At 44.5% G+C, this 19,252-nt stretch overlaps 1 protein-coding gene across 3 annotated transcripts in view; it reads right to left on the bottom strand.

The window, feature by feature from the left end:
• MLLT3 (MLLT3 super elongation complex subunit) overlaps positions 1–4,529 on the bottom strand; it is a 144,750-nt gene extending 140,221 nt beyond the window's left edge. For all 3 annotated transcript variants that reach the window (XM_075078158.1, XM_075078159.1, XM_075078157.1), the window contains exons 1-2: positions 4,343–4,529; positions 3,680–3,860 (exon numbers count right to left, since the gene is read on the bottom strand). In XM_075078158.1, coding sequence (XP_074934259.1) covers positions 3,680–3,860; positions 4,343–4,354 — 193 coding nt within the window. In that variant the 5' untranslated portion in view covers positions 4,355–4,529. The remainder of the gene's footprint in view (positions 1–3,679; positions 3,861–4,342) is intronic.
• Between the last annotated feature and the right edge of the window lie 14,723 nt (positions 4,530–19,252).

Below are 19,252 nucleotides of genomic sequence, written 5' to 3'. Positions count from 1 at the left end.
GAAGTACTCTGAGACAAACAGCAGGTTGGGTTACTGTTGCAGGGTATCAACGTTCATTAGATAAGAAGGTAAAGAAAATATTTCTACATTGCTTAGCATCCACATGTGAGACAGCAGACAAAGCAACAGCTCTTCTTTTGGAGGCAGTATTGCAGCAGATCAAAATTAAACATAACCTGGTGACAAATCTCGTTCCACAGACATACTTTAATACTGCACTTCTACATATAGCACTATTTTCTTCACATGAATAATGAAAGGTAAGCAACACATGTTTTGAAATAAAGCTAGAATCTTAGAAATTCTCCATGTTTTCTCTTAGCATCAGCATCACAAAATAGACAAGATTTGAAAAACAGTATTTGTGATTGCATGATGATTTTACAGAGCTTTTTTCTTGCAAACTCTGCTCAAAAATTAGTCTGGGCATGAGTCTACTTTCTTTAACTTGAGAGGTAGTCCTGTATCCACCCCCTATGACAGTACTCACAAAGTCAGACAGCAGGAGCAGGCCATTAAGTTGAAGAAGTACAGGGGACCAGTCACTGTGAACGACTGTATGCTCCACTGTGGAATGATAAACTGAAGCATTCAGTCACCATAAAGCAAACAGAAGACAATAAAACTGCTGCCAAGCTCAACTTTTTGGACATAGTGAAAGAGGAAAGAGACTGTGTTCCCTGTTAGTCACCACCACCTTCCCATCCCATCTACACACGCAAATGAACGTGCTCTCTGCCCCAATGACTGAACACTGCTCCTAGCTGTTTCCACCTAAAAATTGTCAGTTTTAAGGTACCCTGCTAGCTCTGCAGCAACTATTAGTAGAACAAACACTTGGACACACCTTTGCAAACTCACCACCAACCTCTAGTATTTCCAAAATCTCTAGTATAGCCAGAAGAGATAAGCAAAGCCAGAGTTGTAGCCAGCAAACTCACAGTTTATCCAGCTATTCCCATAAATGTGCAAAGCAAATGCACTGAAAATAATTCATCTCCCTTGCCCACCCTTGATGTTTGGAATGACTATGCCCCTAATAAAAAGTGATCTAGCAACAGAAACACAGTATGAGCTAATAACACCTATGACAGCCTATTCATTTATTATTTACAAATTGATCTGTGATCTCTACAGACAGACTTAATGAATTAAAGCTTTTCCTAGCAAGCATACATGTTAGAGCAGCCATTCACAGCATGAATCCAGAGAGGAAAAGATCCCTTAGCAGAGGGTTAAGTGTTATTATGTCTAGTCAGTACATTAGTACTGGCTTTTAATTAACATTGTATACCTACTTAAGCTTGCTAAACCCACAGCTCAGGATTAGTTTGAAAACTTACTAAGTATCTCCTAGTGGTAAGTTATCTTATACTAAAATAATAAAGTGTATAACTTCAGAGGAGATGATGGAAAACAGGTAGTTTGACTAACACCACACTCAAGTATATAATTTCCGTTAAATATGCAACACTTAAGATAACACCCCAAAGGCCATCTGAGGTCAAATCAAACTAATAGCACTGATTTACAGAGCCAAGAAAACCTAGACTATTTTTGTCAGAAATTTTAACTGTATTTGTAAATTAGAAAGACAAACAAAATGCTCCCATTTACGAGGCACACATCACCACCACTCTTTTAAACACTACTGAACAGCAGAAAGTGTGCTATGTAATTCATACATGGACCACTCTCAGGAGCACAATGCTCATCTTTCCCATTGTGATTTCAGGTGCCTGAAATTTCTTCACAACCTATCTTTTCACTCATTGCTGTAGTTTCAGGAGGCTAGGCAAAGCCCAGAGGTGAATGGAGCGTTCACCGTCTGAGCTCACACTCTGCTGGATAGGAGCAGCTGCACTGTCCTCCTACAACCCAAGTCATCTGCAATCACAGTATGACAAGTACCCTCCTGGGCTATGTAAGCTGGCATCTTTCCCAGCAGTTGCCACATCATGAAAACAATGCATACAAATAAAACCTTAAAATAAACACTTTAAAACAATGGCTTAAATGACTGCATAACTAAACTCAGCAGCTGGAGACACAAAGCACTCCCAGCAGCAAACTATGCATCTTTCACTTGCAGAAATCCTAAAATATATCCTCACTAGGAAGCTCCACATCACAGTTAGCAACCAACCCCACAAGTCTGGGCTGCAAAGTCATGCTCCCCAAGACCGGACCACAAACAAATAGGTAAGTAAAGCATGGCTAACAAAAGCAGTGAGCATCACAAACACCCCCTGTGCAGACAGAGCTTCCAAGTATTAAATTATACTTTCTACCACTAATTTCAGTACATTATCTAATTTACTGAATACAAAAAATACTATCTCACCTATTTAGACTACTTAGACTGGTTCTCAGGAGTTTCTCTGCCAAACTACTGAGATTGACTTAAAGTCATGTTTTCCTATACAAGAACTAGAAAAAAAAAACAGGAGGAAGACTACACAGTGTGATGTGGGCAATTTAATTAATCAAAAATACTGCAATGTTGCATATGATCTATTGAGCACTGTTTGTGCAGTATTGTGCTGGTTTACAGTAGATTCAAAAATTTACTGACTCAATGACAATAAAAGTTAATTAATAGCTTACGCTTTAGAAGATAAGCTCAGCAGCTGAAACACTGCAATTCTTACACTCTGTTGCTTCAGGGAAGGAAAATATTTTAGCAAAAAACCTTGCAATAACTGACATAAAGTCAAAAACACTAAATCAAAACATACGTTTTTACCTTTCCACTAAAACACCTTTTTTTAATCTCAACACTGAAAAATTGCCTGTTTTTTGCTCCCTGAACATTCATTTTTTCCCTGCCTAGCTGTAGGCAGATAGGATTTACGATGTTGTTGTTCTAAGGAACTGCAGGAGTTCTCTATGCCAATAAAGACTACAGATCAAATGAAAGGTAACTACTAACCATTGTGTCTGCATAGATAAATAAACCTGCTCACTTCTTTTATTTGTACTGTTACCTCTACTAATCCAACTACAATAGTCAGGACAGCAAGGGCTCAGGAACCAGATCTAAAAACAAACAGCTTCTTTTACTTCTCCCAGCCCAACTTATGCAGGTACATACACGCCACAAATACACACCTTTTGGGAAGTTTTCGTATACTTCAGAAAGGCTGAAGTCCTGACAAAGAACTAGAGAACTAAGCAGAAAGCAAAATATTGGGGGAGTCCAAACACAAGTACCAAAATCGGAGCCGGGATGAATTTCCAGATGCTCCTGTCCCCGTCAAACGTTCGGTAAGTGGGGAGAAAGCAAGACCAGCCAGAAACAAGCAACACGTGGGCAAAAACCTTCGGCGCAGACCGCCCCGAGGCAGAAGCCGGCCCGAGTCACCGACAACCGAGACACGGAGGAGTGGAGACCGGACCCAGGGCCGGCCCGGGCCCGGGCCCTGCTACGGCGGGCAGCCGCCAGTGGAGGCCCCCCGGCGGCAGCGGGAGAGGGGAAGGGGAAGGAAGGACTCGCCCCGCCGCCCGGGGCAGCCCCGCGGCGGGCGGGAGAAGGGCCACCAGCAGCTCACCGGTGCAGCGGCGGCCGCTTTTGTTCTCCAGGGAGGCCGGCGCAGAGCCCGCCGCTGAGTCCGCAGAGAAGCGCCTGTGCGGGGGGAGCCACGGCTCCCGGCCCGGCGGGGCGGCCGGCCCTACCCACCTCTTTTCGGCCGGGGGAAGCTCTCGTGCAGGTGAAAGACGACTTTCTCCACAAAGTGCTGAATGTTGCTGTGCTCGGGCCCTCTGACAAACACCATCCAGTCGTGGGTGAAGCCCTCCACGGTGGGTTTCTTCCTGACCTGGGCTCGGTGCCCCAGCTCCAGCTTCACCTGGACAGCACACTGCGGGATGACAGGCGGGGAGCGTCCGGTGAGCGCCCGGGGACGCAGGGCCGGCCGCCCGGGCAAAGAGGAGCCGGCCCCATCGCGGGGGAGCAGGAACACACGGACAGAGCCGCACCACGAACGCGGCAAGGGGAAGAAACAAGAAAGGTACCGCCCCAACAAAGCAAAGAAAAAAAAAAAAGGAAAAAACCCCACCAAAGCCGGCTCCGCAGGCGAGGGCACAAAAGACCTCCCGCTGCGGGCAGCCGCTGTCAGGGACGCGCCGTCCCAGATCTCGGCGCCCGGTGCCCCCGGTGCGTCGGCAGAACATGGCTGAGGCGACAGGCGCCACATCCCGCGGGTACGTGCCTGATCCCTGCCGCTGCCGGCGGCGGGAGGCAGGGAAAGCCGCACGCCGGAGAGAGGTTCCCCGTCAAGGCGAGCCCTTCCCGGGGGCGAGCGGCCGCCGGCGGCGGGCAGCGCGGTGCGGTGGTACTCACCGAGCTGGCCATGCCTAGGGCGCCGGTTCCGCCGGGGCGGTCGCTCCTGTGCCCCACCGCGCAGCGCTAATTCATGAAGACGTGGAGGGGCCGGCGGAGGAGCGGCGGGCAGGCGGCGGACATTCTCTGCCTTGCTGCTCCCGCTGTCCGCCTCCTCCCCTCACTTGCTCTCTCCGTCCCTCGAGCCGAGCCGAGCCGGCGGCTGCCCCAACCTCAGGGTTGGCCCCGGCCCCGGCCCCGGCCCCGGCCCCGGCCCCGGCCCCGGCCCCGGCCCCGGCCCCGGCCCCGGCCCCGGCCCCGGCCCCGGCCCCGGCCCCGGCCCCGGCCCCGGCCCCGGCCCCGGCCCCGGCCCCGGCGGCTGGAGGAGCGCATGCGCGCCGCCCGCCGGTCTGACACCGAGACACACACATAACAGTGTGCGGGAGGGGAGGGGCGCTTGGGCGGCGGCATCAGCCAATGGCGTGCGGCGGGTCAGTACGGTGACTGCACCCCCGGCAGCACCCCGCCACGCCCCGAGTGGGGGGCCGGGGGCTGGCACCGTTACCGGAGCGGGAAGTGAAACGAAGCAAGGGCGGCCACGAACAAAAGAGAAGCGGAGTAGTGGGCTTCTCCTCAGCCGACGCCGAGGGCGGGGAGCGGGCACAAGCGGCGCGCAGCGGCGGGGCTGCCGCCCGCCCTCTCCCCTCACGCTCGGGCCGCGGCGCTGTGCCCCGCTCTCACCGCGGAGCCGCGGCCCGCCGGCGGCATGCCCAGCCCGCAGCGGCCGGGCTGGTGCGCTGTCACGAGCGGCGCGAGCCGAGTCCGCCCGTCGCCTTCCACTGCCGGCACCTGCTGGTCTGCACCGGCACAGACCGCGGCCAGAAGTGAGTTAGGAGTCCCCACGCCAAAGGTACGCTGAGAGGGGGACCGTGCCCCCGACCTCGCCTCCGTGCCCACACAAGCGAGCGCTTCTGAAAGCCCCCCAGTAACTCCTCTTGCAGAGGAAGGCAGGAGGGGAGCGCCCCAGCCGCACGGGTGAGACAGGCGGTGATAAGCGGCGGGCAGCAAACCACACCCGGCGGTGTTAACCCACACCGGTGTCGCTCATTGCTATTTCTACCATTAACATGCTGGCACTCTTTTAAAACAACACTCAGTACCTCAACAATTTCTGTACCCCGTCCATGGTAGAGTTGACATGCTGATGCGCGCCGCAGGAACGTGCCCGCGAGGAGCTGGAAGGTACTGCGAACGCCGAAGTGACTATACTGACGCTCGTGAGATCAGTCTTTTCCGACAGCCACAAAGTTGCCCCAAATTGGCTGTAGTAACTGAAAACTATTTCCGTCTGTTCGGTTGTTATGTTTTCTGACAGTTTTTCTGACGACAGCCCTACCTCAGCGATCGAACAGCGGCCGCGGCAGCTATTCCCACGAGCAGTGTACGCGCTCGCAGATGAAACCCCCGCCCCGGGCGTTCCGGACATGACCAAGAGATGGCGCGCGGAGCCCTTGCGCTAACGTCCTCACTTGACCTCTGCAGAGGCTCTGACTACCCTATCTCGCTTCTCTCTTTTCGCCATGAGAAACGCACGTTACTGGAACTCTAGCGTAATTCAGTAATTCCTTCAAAACTACTCGGCTGTACCTTATTTTTCTTACACAGTTGTAAGCCTTAATTGACAAAATCAGTACTAACGACTCAAAAGGATTAATACAATTGTAAAAATTCCACAAGTTACTATGTGACTTGAAATTCACTAACATTAACGCCTCAAATATACAAATATCCATGTTTTTAAATTGCAATGTGCCGACCCAGTAGTTCACATATCTTGTACTAATCTTGCATTGGGCTAGCCAGAAAGCCAGCATGCATTAAGAACTCCAGCTGACTTCAGAAACCCATCAAAGCTGATTCCGGTAACTTTGAAACCTTTTAGATGCAAGATAAATAAATAAAAAAAAAGATACTGACACTATCTACTAGAGTAAGGATTATGCACATGAGCAAGGACAGCAAGGTTGGACCACTACTGTACTTAATGCAGTGGGGCTACCAGGTCAGGGCTCATCTGCAGGCTGAGGAGCCCTGGCATTTCTAGAATGATCCCATTTTTGCTGTGGCTGAGCTGCCCTTCTCAAGTGTTCAGTCACTTAAGGGACTTGTAAGGACTGAGAATAGATTGTCAAAAGCATTTAGCTGTCTAGATCCCTTTGGTTTCTTTGGAAATCAGACTCAAGAATTTTTGAGTCAGGGGTTTTGTCATTCAGAAGACACTTTTTTGGTACATAATGACAATGTACTCTGCCATATTAGTGCAGAGTTGAATGTGTAACACATTCCAAATAATAACAATAATATATACACTAGAAGTATTTTGTCTTTCATTATTGGCACATATTTAATGAGACCTTTCATTATCAAGTAATGCAACTTCTGGAAATACTGTTTGAATTCTTACTCCAAAAATAAATTTGAAGCACTGGCGATTTTACAGTAGTAACCGGGCCTGATTATTTAAATCATTAACAAACCACCCCTCTTTCTTTTCTTCCACCCCATCATCTACATTCCAACTTCATATTATACTGGCACTCTGAGCATAAAAGTCACAGTGAAAAAAAAGGATGATGTTCTTCCCTGCTACCAAAACAGTGTTACCACTCTAGTCTTAGCATGGCAGATACGTATGTTTTATGATGATTACAATGCATGTTTCTGCTTATTATTGCCTTTTAAAATTATACTAATGTGCTTAAATTAGTAATAGACAAACCTTAATTTAGTCCATAAAGATTATGATTTTAAAACATGGACAGCTACGATTACATATCTCAGTGGGTATTTGAGCGCGTACATATGTAGTTCCATAGATATTTCAAATGCATTGAAAATATCTTCCTGACAACAATTATGCAGAAAGCAGAAAAATGTTCAATGATACAGATTCATTACTTAAACAGGTCTATGAAATTATTTCCATTAAAAGTGACCTCAGTATCAGCCCTAAGAATCTTTTTCTACTCTGTGTACCCACAACTTTAAGACTTGAGGACCACAGAATGCTGCCCTGAAATATTCAGGTACAGGCATTATTTTATTAAGGAAATACATATTGGAATCACTGTGGTCCGAAATGCTATTCTATATCAGCTCCTGTGTTCATACATCTTGCTAGCTAGAAAGTAAACCCTTTTATAATATGTTTCTACATTTCTGGACAACTCTTCAAATAACTTGACTACCTGTTTGTGTTTTTCTTCCTTGTTTACATAACAGTTTGACATTGTGAAGAATATATTTGCTTCCTATTCTGGGGCAGAAATCAGGGACACCATCCTGCTGTGTAATATGTTATTGTCTGTTATGGGGGTACCATATAAGGATACAACACTTTTTTCAACTCAATTTAAACAGAAAAAAATAGTATGGACAATTTCTATGTATGAATCACCCTCACAGTTTTGTTTGGCTCAGTAGGAACAAGGCAGAGAAAGTAGTCAAATGCAACAATAAAAGCATCACTCCAAGTTGGAATATTTCTACTTCTTGTCTACCTCCTTCCAGCTCTTCTGCTAAAATTTCAGTTAGTCTTCCCACGATTGTTCTGGAAATTGTTATTACTTGATATAATAATAACCTTTCTGCCTGTTTAGATCTATTTCTCCCTTTGTATAACACCACAAATAATCCATAGCTATAACTAGAAAGAAGTCACAGTGGGCCTGATGGAAGCATGTGCTTCCATCTTAAACGTCTGCAAAGATGATTACTATCTTGCAGGTGAAGAGCCACGATGACATATTTTTATACAAGATACACTTGAATGCAGATTTACTATTTGCCCTGCTTTTCTCAGAAGGCTGTAAAGATAGGATTTGATTTCTTTCTATCCTCCTGATATACTAATTTCTAAGAAAGGAAGGGTTCTTTTAGGCCTGGCAGCACCAACAGTACGTACTGCAAAAGAACAAATCAGGTGAGTGAAAGAACTGTCTTTTGTCTCCACAAAGTCTGTGTCTCTGTGCTCCTGCTAGCTTTTATGCTGAAGACAAGAAACCAAAATCCCTTCTGAATCTTTAGGGATTTTTCCTGAAAGCCACAAAAATATAATCACTTTACAGGTTGTCCTGTTACTTTATGATATCTTTGGCATTTTTGTTTTACCAGAATTAGAGTGAAGATGAGCAGAACAGCTTTTACAATCAGGCCACTTCAAAAGAGCAGTTTTGGTAACAGCACAGGCAGAGTAGCTATTAGGCTTTTAATAGTAGCTCTAACACAGCTGGTGATATCTGAACCTGTTTAGCAAGAGAGAAGGCGTCCAAGAAATAAAGAGTGTCTGGTCCACTCTATGATTAGGGCTGTGGATTTTTAATTTTCACCCATAAAAGAATCAGGAAAGAAGAAAGAGAAAAAGAAGTCTTCCACCAAAGTGAGATGTTTTTTCTTCGATAGCCTGTGTCACAGTTGAGGATAAGATGAAATAAGGTTGTCAGTAACTAGAAAAGTAATTTCTTCTTAACAGATCCCAGTGAGATAATTCTGTTTTCCAGAACCCTTAAATAGGTGAGGTTTATGGCGCAGACTCACACTCCATATTCGTCTCCCTAACCTGGGATTCTACACGAAGAAATGGAGCTGGATAGTCCTCTGGAGTCCTTCTATGCTGATTTTTATTTCTTATGTATTTGGACAAAATTATTTTCCTCTTGACTTAAGACAGGACTGAATCAAGACAAGCTGTTTTCCTATACCACATATCAGTGCAATGGTGGAAATGCTTCTATTACGTAACTTTATCAGTCCTAATAGTCTTTTTAACTGCTTAACTGAGGCCACTCAGTTGAGTAGTGGTTGCTTAGAAACATCTGCAGATTCAGGCTCAAATTTGGAAAAGGGAATTGTTTAATATAGATCAGTTGTGAAGCAATGTTGATTGTTAAACAAAACAAAAATTTAAAAAACAGCATTTGTATTCAAGCTGAAGGGGTTGTGATGCATTTACAGCCATTTAAAAATCTACCAGTTTCACAAACTCTAAATGTAATCTTCAGCTGACAGGAGCAGAATCAAAGAACAATCTTGAGCTGGTTAAGTGACAAACTGGTGCAACTATTTTATTCATTTTGAATTAACAGTTAAAATAAATATTCTTTGATCTTGTTAAGGCAGATGGATGCAATTACCTGCATGTGAAAGTGCAAAGACTCTGGCTCAATGAACTATAGAGTTATAAAAGTTAAGGCAATTTTACAGCAGTCTTATCCAGTACTGCTAAAACAGGGTTTATCATGGAATAGTTATACAGCTGCTGGAAAATAAGAGGCATCTGGATCATGTTCTTAGAGGTATTTAACTACCTAAAGGTTCGACATCAGCTACCACAATGCTAAAAACATTTGCACATTTTACATCTGCTGAAATAACTGATGTAGCTGTGGGCTTCCCAGGAGGCACCAGTGCCTATGTTCAGACACCATCAGACATACCAGCATCATACTGTGAAGTGTGATGCACAGATCCCAGATCCCTGACTTAGATGGAACATGAGTCAACGTTTCTACTCAATATACAGCTAACCCTGGAAGCAGTGTAGCTGTGTTAGTGCAGCATAGCACCTGAACTAACAAGAGCTGTATTTCAAGACAATAATGTTGGTGATTCTACACATGGCTGAAAGGAATTGCTGCCTTTCTGTATTACAGAATATGCATCTTACAATGTACCTTACACAAGGCAGATACATCTTACGTCACAAAAAAGGAGACTGTTTCCCAGCTCACTCAGACACACTGAATTGTCTTCAGTGTTTCAAACACAGCTATTTCCAATTTCCATTTGAAGTTCAAATTTTGTGGCCCAAATCTATGGACTGAATTTTACATTGGCCTTGTTTTTAAATGTTTAAAAAAAGCAATTAGCTGAAAGAGCTAATATTACTGGCTGTAAAGGAAACCACAGTGCCTTTTAAATATATCATCAGTCTAAATTTCTCTGTATTTGATATCTTTTAATTTCCTTGTGCAGGAAATATATAAAATCATAGCCCATTCCTGATCCAAGCCAGATACTTTGATTACTATGCTAAGATGCTGCTCTGAACCAAAGCCAAAATCTAAAATGAGCCTACAGCTGATGTTACACATACAACAAGGAATATGTATAGGCTACTTTGTAACACCACTCTCGCTGCTAGGAACTAATGGCAAATACTCTCTCTGGACTGGCTTTTTTTTTGAGTTAGCTACGTAGGTTGTACAAATGCCAAGCATCCTGGGCCAAGCACATGCCTGTTTTGAGGTTTTATTGACTTGTCTATTTCTAATCACAAACCAAATAGAAAATAAGCACTTTAGCTCGTAACATATTAAACCCCCAGTCAGTGGAAAAGATCTTCAAGAGCAAGGGCTGCAGGTTTTAAAAAACAATATAAAATATTTTATAACTCACCACCAGCCACCTCAGAAGGATGTAGTAATGACAAAAGATAAATGCAAAAACAGAGTCTTGGCTATGCACAATATTATGGTATAGAAGGTTAAAAAAATTGTCTAAAGGCTTCTAGGGACACACAAGTATGGAATAATCGCTGGAGGTGACTTAGAAATTAAACTTGTATTTTTAGAAAAGGTACAGCATTGAAGAAGCTGTCAGGGTGAAGTGCAGCTGCTATGTAAGGAATCCATTCCACGGAAGTTCCCTAGTAACCTTAGATTGTTGGTAAAGCCAGGAGAACTTGGCATACTGACTCTAAGGGGAGTTGTCCAGAGGGTGGAGCGATGTGGAGGCATCGTAGCCAGGCTCTGTGATAAATGGGAACTCAAGGTACCATGGAGCTGATGGGCTGCATATTTGCCACCCTGGGCCAACAGTCCATCATGCTTTTGACAAAATGCTGTCCTTTTGGTGAACTTTGCTCAGTATAATATCATTATAACACAAAACCACCCCTCCATCCCAAAAGCTACCTGTCTCTAAGGTGTGACCACCCCTCACTGGGCATGCGCTTTGATTTTCTTCTAGTCTACACCTTTAAAAGCAAAGCGAGGAAATTTTATACCAATCATAATAAAGGTATGTATGACTAGAGTCACTCAAGCTCCACCTGAAAGATAAAAAATAGTAAAAAATGTGTGAAGTGAAAGAGGGTGTTGGGGAAGATACCATAGCATACCACCCTGACTTCTGGGACCAGTCAACAGGCTGAGCCTCTCTTCCCCCCAACTGGGACGCCTTCTGGTAAGATTGGAAACCTCTGTAGAGTCACTTTAAATCCCTAATGTATTAGAGTTGCTTTGCTTCATATTAGAGTCACTTCATATTTGTTTTGCATACTTGTAGCCTAGCAGTGTACTCATATCTTTGGCGTTTATGTGTGTCTTGTAACCAGCAATCTTATCACCGGTAATCCAAAGAACCTGTGTATCTGTTGCTTTAATAAATTGCACTATTCATTAATCTAGCCATGATAATTCTCATTTAATGCTACCAGCCAGGACATCTGGCAAATTAGTTACTAACAAATACTCTGATGAGTGGTTACTTCTACAACCCTTAGAAAATACACTGTTGACCAAGTCTGAGACTAAGACTGGACTTAGCCGCACCTAGACTCCTCTCTGAGAAGGAGTTCAGAAAGCAAGGGGGTCCTGTCTGAACCTCCTGACTCAACGGTAAGGTCTCTCCCTAGCCACTCCTCAGACACTTACCATTAACACAACAAAGAAACCTGTTGAGTGGAAAGCCTTGTTGAGAGACCTACAAGGAAGTATTTAGGTTTTTATTTCCTCACAGTGGTGTAGCCCCTAGAGGAAATACTCCTGTCAGACAAAGAAACAGCCAAATTCTGCACTGAGTTGAGGTCTGTTCAGAGGACCTGCTCTGGATTTCTGCAACCGTAGGCAGGACAAAGTCTGATCACATGCTCAAGAGAGCTATTAAGGAGTAACTTCACTGAAATCGGTGTTCTTGGTTCTTGACCCAACAGGAGACCTCCCTGCTGGAAATCAGCCAGAGAGTGTAAAGGAATTTCCTGATCATCCTCATTCTGCATCGGGTTCTTGTGCTGGCCACTCCATTAGTTACATAAGGTGACCATTATCCAAAATAGGAGTTTATGCATAAGATAACCAGTATGTCTTAGTCATAGACTACTTTGTCTTATGCTATAGCTTGATTACAGGAGTATCAGAAAGCTGCTGCCTCCCACCACTTCCCATCTGGCCATTTGTGTCCATAAGCCAAAGTGTCAAATGCAACAGCACTTACAAATCCAAAGCCATTTTGCCCTGCATGCAAAGTGTCTGCATTTGAAGGCCAGTTTCCTTGTCCTGTCATTCAAACTGGATATACAACCCAGGAACCCTCAGCCAAACATATAGCACCATTTCCTTAGTGTGAAATAATAATTACGTTAACATATGACACAGCTACTTACTTTTACTGAAATCTACTTAGAAATGTACTCAGTCTGAATTTTGCCCAATTTGCTTCATAAATGGTCGGAAGTCCACCAGCAAGAAGTACTCTACTGACTCTAGCTCTACTGGACCAGTCAAGCCCTTTGTCAACAAAGCAGCACCTTACAGCCACCCTTAACAAAACCAGAAGGAAAACAGTACCTCATCCAGGAGTGTAGGAGATATCATGCCTCTGAAAACGTAGCAAGCTAGACATAAAACGTGCTAGTGGTCTAAGTAGCCTTCATTGTCCAACCAGTTATTTCATTTCGGTTACAAAAAATGGATCTTTAATAAAGTAAGCACTGGAAAAACTCTGTATTAGTAGTTCTGTTTTAGATGGTTATTTTCAGTCAGCTCCCAAGTAAGATGAAGCAATGACTGGATGGATGAAGAGCAAACCCTGGTGAGCATTAAAGGTGAACTGGAAACAACAAAATACCACTTCTTTGCCTACAAGACCATGAAATGTGCTCCTACATGTAAGTATAACTACCATGAGGGTTTACTACATTTTGTTGGAGCAACTAACCAAAAGGAAGGGATGAAATAATGTCATGTGGCATTCACTTGATAGGCAAGTCTAAACTAAAAATCATAAAAGCATGTATTTTAATTCATATTGGTTAAGCCATGAGAGTTAAATCAGGTAAAATAACATACAAGGAAAGGCAATTCAGGTTTTATGTCTTTTTTTAGAGAAAAACTTGGCACATTTATGGTTTGATACTTCAGTGTCTTGGTGCTCTCTGCCACTCACTACAATCAATGGGAAACTGAAATGCTCCAGCAGTGATTGCCATTAGTCTTTGTCAGGGATACATCCCAAACTTTCTACATTACCCTTCAGCAGAGCACGTGCTGTACAGTCGCAGGCAGCCTAGCTATTCTGCAGGCCTTACTTGCACTAACACAAAGGGAGTTTTTATCTACAAACTGCTGCAAGATAAGGTTCAGTAAGGCATTTCAAGCCTAATCTTATGAGTTGCAGATCATTCCCTGGCAACTGTTAAGCAATTTTAACTTCTGTTAATCTCAACAGGGTTTGAGGATACACATAAGGGACATTTTGCTCAATTCTACCCTCGCGCTGAACTTCCATTGAAGTCCATGGAAGCTCTGCGTGTGTGGAGGAATGGCCCTTCATAGCTGACTATTTTTTGCAGTAAAAGCAGCTGCATCTGAAAGTTTAATGCATTTTAAATAAGCCTTAATCTTAGTAATAAAGGCTAAAGACATAGCTGACTAGGCCCATTTGCTAAAACTATATTTTATTATCAGGCTTAAGAGATTTAAAATAAATGAATTTTAATAGTGGCAGACTTTGCTGCTATTGATTTCCTCAACATATTCTAAACTGTGACTTTCCTTATTCCTTTCCTTCATTTTTAAAGCTAGAGTTGCTTTCTGGCTTGGATAAAACTCCATATAAGAAATGAGATATGCAGATTAGACTATTATCAGTGCTGTTGCTCTGTGATTTTCATTTGGATAATAACCTTCACTGGGAGACCTCACAAAAGCTGTCAAGAGAACCTTCTGGCATTTCTTGGAGAGCACTACTAGAGTATGACCCCTCACAGGATGACTGTGCCCTGATAAAACAATTCAGAATGTCCTAGAAAAAGTGTAACTGGAGCCAAGGACTCCTGACTGGTTTCTCTCCTGGAAGGGAATTCACAGACCAGTGAACGGGGCAGTTTTTAATGGATTTAATGACCTTTGCTAAAAACCTTGTTGCAGGAGCTGGAGGGTGGTAAGCCTTCTTGGCAGCCCAATCCAAGTTAACTGAATTCTACTTTTATTGGTTTCTGTATAACAGATAAGTCACATTAAGACCAGCAGGAAATTGTACTGGAGACACCTCCCACAGGTGTGAAATTTCTTTAAAATTTGACTAGTGAAAGCAGATTTTGCAGCATAATCTGCAGCCGGTATGAACTACTTTGAATCAAACCCAGTTGTGACTTTGGCACTGATGCTGCATTCCTGCCTCCCAAGTATTTCTTTTACTTTAATGGAAGACCTTGGAAGCTGGGGACACCACTTCAGGGAACTACAGAAAATACATCTCAGTTTCACAGCCAGGCTCTGGAAGACCTCCAGCTGAAAGGCAATCAAAGGCAGTATCTGTGAATGTAAGCATGTCCATTAAGAAATACCTTCTGCTTTTTTCCTGCTTCTGAGATACGGGCATAGAAAAAAAAATGTATTAAAACAGATTGAGATCATAGGATAGTAAATGGTTTCATGCAGATGGGATGGATTCCTTCTGTCTCAAGCTAGTACTGAGTCTCTGGAGCTACCAAAAGCCCTTTGTGAGAACATTTGTGTTATGTACACTCAATGTCCTCGTCCATCCATGTCCTTAGATGACCTGCATGAAACTCAGGGTTTTGAAACAGTGCTGGGAATTAGGCACCAGAGTCAATCCAGAGAATGGATGTGATATCCTGATATCCTGATGCCAAGCATGAAGCCACTCTGATGAGGCGCTTCTCAAAGCAAGACGCTCCACACTATAAACAGTATCAGAATTGTTAAGCATCAAAATATTTCAAAAGGCTATATGCTCCTTTTACCTCGAGAGATGTCATTGCAATTTTCATCTAATTGAAAGCCATTTTGCTAATGCTTGTTTGGGCAATAGCAGACTTAGCACTGTACTCAGAGGTGAGGGGTCTCCTCTCTTGGGTGTGGCATGGAGCTGACATATGGCTAGAGAAGTTTCCTTGGTTAATGTGCTACTGAGACAAACTTCTCCCATCTAGGCAAGCTCTGCAACATGGCAGCTTCACAAAGAAGAGCTGTTTGGTTAAAAGGGTATGTGGCAACAAACAAAAATAGTCTCTATTAAGGTGGGGGGAAAAAAGGGAAACAGAACAACAAAGCAGCATACCAAATGCACCCACGTTCCCTGTGTCTACCTACTGCAAAAGAGGATGTGGTGGCAGTTGGGACTTACTCCCTCTCTGCCCCAGCAGCATGCGAGGCAGGGACCAGAAAAACTGCACTGGGAGTCTGACGGAGGACACAGTAGCCCAGGAATCAGTGATCTTGAATAGGCCAGGTCTGCTCTATTGGGCCTTACACTGTGGGCCACAGAAGTCTGTATGTTATTCCTGTAATCTGTAATTTATAATATCTTTGGGAAAGGTAATGTAGTGCATGGATCAAAGTGGGGAATGTATTGATCCTGATGAGACAATTGTACATTGAGGAGTCAGAGTCCCACATCGCAGCTGACCTGAGCAGGTGCAGGACTGTGCTGTGTTATTCTGTGCTGCATGTCCAGTGTGGCCTTCAGGCCCATGTTATGCTGCATGGATCCCTTGGCCCAGGACAAACTCAGCCAGTGCATAGTAATTGAGGAGCCTGCAGGCAGCTCCCACTCACTACTGGTGATTACATTACCTGCATGGCCTTGCCCTTATCTATAGTGCTGCATGAAGTTCCCAAGCAAATATCCTTTATAAATAGAGTTGTTTTCTTGTATGAAAATTGTACAGTAGCTTGAACAATCAAAAAGGAGGAGCCTATCCCCACATATGGGATCTGTACAGCGTGCCATGGGAAAAACCATCTGGGGTCCATCAACATTGCATGCATGCAGGACTCCCACTATCTGAAAGGACATGAGATTTATTTATGCTGTCTACGTTCCTCTTTCTGTTCTATCAGCTATTTTATTAAGCCATTTGCTGCTGGGCATTTCATACTGAGATCCAGAAAGACCCCTGCACTGCCTTTCCCTGCCACCTTGCCATGCACTCCATGGTACAGAAGGCAGGCACCCTGCTCATACCCTCCACTATTGGGAGAATGATTGGCTGTGCAACTCTTCCACCGAGTCAAACTTACTGTGATGGGGCAAATCTACACTAAAATTCCCACAGCAAATGCCCCATCTTCCCTTAAACTGGTCAGCATGTGAAGACCTCAAAACGCTATGCTCTAGTCCACTAAAAACCATTTTTTTGTCTGTTTCCAAGTAAAACTAACAATGGCCAAAATTATTATCTAGTTTACTGCACAGACTCTCCCCTCTCCATTCAGCTTTTATTTCTCTAGCCTGACTGAATAACAAATTATAAAGACTTCCTAACCATTCATATAGCCAACTATATTCATTTATAAGACACCATCAAAGATTCAACATATTTAAGATTCAGTGATTTCAGTGACTGATAGACCAATTCAACAGGTTTTGGGTCTAGTTGTCTGTTGTGGTTTAACCTGGCAAGCAGCTAAACACCATACAGCTGTTTGCTCACACCCCACCACCCCGCCCCACAATATGATTGCGGGGGAGAAATGGGAAAAAAAAGGTAAAACTCATGGGTTGAGATAAAGACAGTTTAATAGGACAGAAAAAGATGGGAAAGAATAATAATAATACTGGTAAAATAATATAATACAAACTAAATGATGCACAATGCAATTTCTCACCACCCTCCAAACAGTGTCCAGCCAGTTCCCATGGCCATAGTCTCCACCCCCAGCCAACTTCCCCCAGTTAATATACTGGGCATGATGTCACATGGTATGGGATATCTCTCTGGCCAGTTTGGATCAGCTGTCCTGGCTGTGTCCCCTCCCATGCACCTGGCAGAGCATGGGAAGCTGGAAAAGTCCTTGACTAGTGTCAGCACTACTTAGCAACAACTAAACCATTAGTGTGTTACTAATATTATTCTCATACTAAATCCAAAACACAGCGCTGTACCAGCTACAGTGAAAAAAATTAACTCCATCCCAGCTGAAACCACGACACCGTCACTTACGTTACTGACAGAACCAGGGTACTGAGTGGCATAAATCAGGGCCAAGGCACTTCAAACAGCAGTGTATGTCCTAATCTGCCTCAAAAACTAAATGGAGAATATGAAGCCCAAAGTTCACACAGCATGCCAATAACGAACCAACCTGTCAATAGAGAGGTGCTCTTAGATGGAGCAGAAAGGATGGAATTGGAAGAAGAGACTGAATGCTGCATTGTGATTCATGCCATTGCTTACGGTCACCTAGAAACAGACTGAAATGCATCACTGTGAAAGCTCTCCAGGTCCTTTTAGCTGACCTTGATGATGAGTCGATGGTGATGAGCCAAAAGCCACATCACAAGTACTTGTACGTGCCATTGCAAAAAGTTACTGTGGAGAAGTCATGTGGAAGAAACAAGCAGTCTACATGATCTACGGGATCTGACTGATCTCGACTTTTCATGTACACGTGTAGGCAGCTCAAAAGAATACAGTTGTGTTCTCTGAGTTGCTTTTGGGCTGCTTCTGGCTCTTGAAGTGTCAGTATATGCTTTCCCACCAATTCAACAGAGGCAGGGGCAGGACACTTTGGATGCCATAAACCTCCTATGGCTTTAGCTGGTGAACCTGGAACCAATCCATTAAGATACTAAGCAATTTCCTGGTCTTTTAAAACTAAGAAACTATTAAAAAAATTAGACAGACTTGCCTACATTACTTTTGTTTCATGCCTGTCAGCATTTCACTGCTTCCAGCTGAAACCAACTCACAGTATACACCCTTGAGCTACATTAGAGAATAATCTAGCCCTTTTCAAACAAATTCCTTTCAAAATATTTGCGACTCTTTCTGAAGGTGTTTTTAGTGACAGCCATTCCGATGTTATACATGCCTTGCAGAAGTTGCCTCTTTCTTTGATGTTCAGGAACCCGAGTGCTGTTTTGTGTTAAAATAACAATCTTAGTTACAACCTCATTAGGCCCTGCTGTCTGGAGCTTTCAACCTGTAACACAGCAGTCATCAAAATACATCAGAGCTGCGTAACATGGAGCAAAGAGCACACCATGTATTCTTCACATTCGGTGTCTTCCCGATGTCCCTGCAGCTTGCTGATCACTTCGTGCCAAATATTTGTAAGATTGAAGAGGCTCACTCAGCAGCAACGTTGAAGCTGATAAAAGACCTGGCTTTTTTAAAATTAAGGGAATATGTAATGAATAACATCATACTTTTCAACCCAAGTTATATTGCTTCTGTTTCAGACATTGGATTTAAGTCTGCATTTTAGTTTGGATGTACGGAAGACTCCAAACCTGGCCCAGCATTACATGACTTAATTCATGTCCCGCACCCCACAAAAAAGCCTGGGCCCAAAGTGCCCAGGCAGGCAAGCGTGAGAAACCTGGCCAGACCCTGCGGCGGCGGAAGAGCTGGAAGCCTCGGCGCCGCGCTACCCCCACGGTACGCTGACTGAGTCACATCACCCAGAAGCGTCCTGGCGGCTCAGACCCATCCCACTGTGAGGGCACCGTTTAAGGCGCTGCCGACGGCCGACGGCCGACGCCCGCGGCGGGCGCGGGGGGGGGGGGGGGGGGGGGGGGGGCGGGGCGGGGGGGGCGGGGGGGGCGGGGGGCGTTGCCCGCAGCTCTTCCACTGCTACTGCCCCTTGCTCGCCCCCACAGCAGCCATTGCGCAGGCGCTCT

This window comes from Phalacrocorax aristotelis, chromosome Z (assembly GCF_949628215.1).
Source record: "Phalacrocorax aristotelis chromosome Z, bGulAri2.1, whole genome shotgun sequence".
In the NCBI taxonomy this organism is placed as follows: domain Eukaryota; kingdom Metazoa; phylum Chordata; class Aves; order Suliformes; family Phalacrocoracidae; genus Phalacrocorax; species Phalacrocorax aristotelis.
Note: the sequence above shows the minus strand (reverse complement) of the source record. Positions and strands in the feature narration are given on the sequence as shown.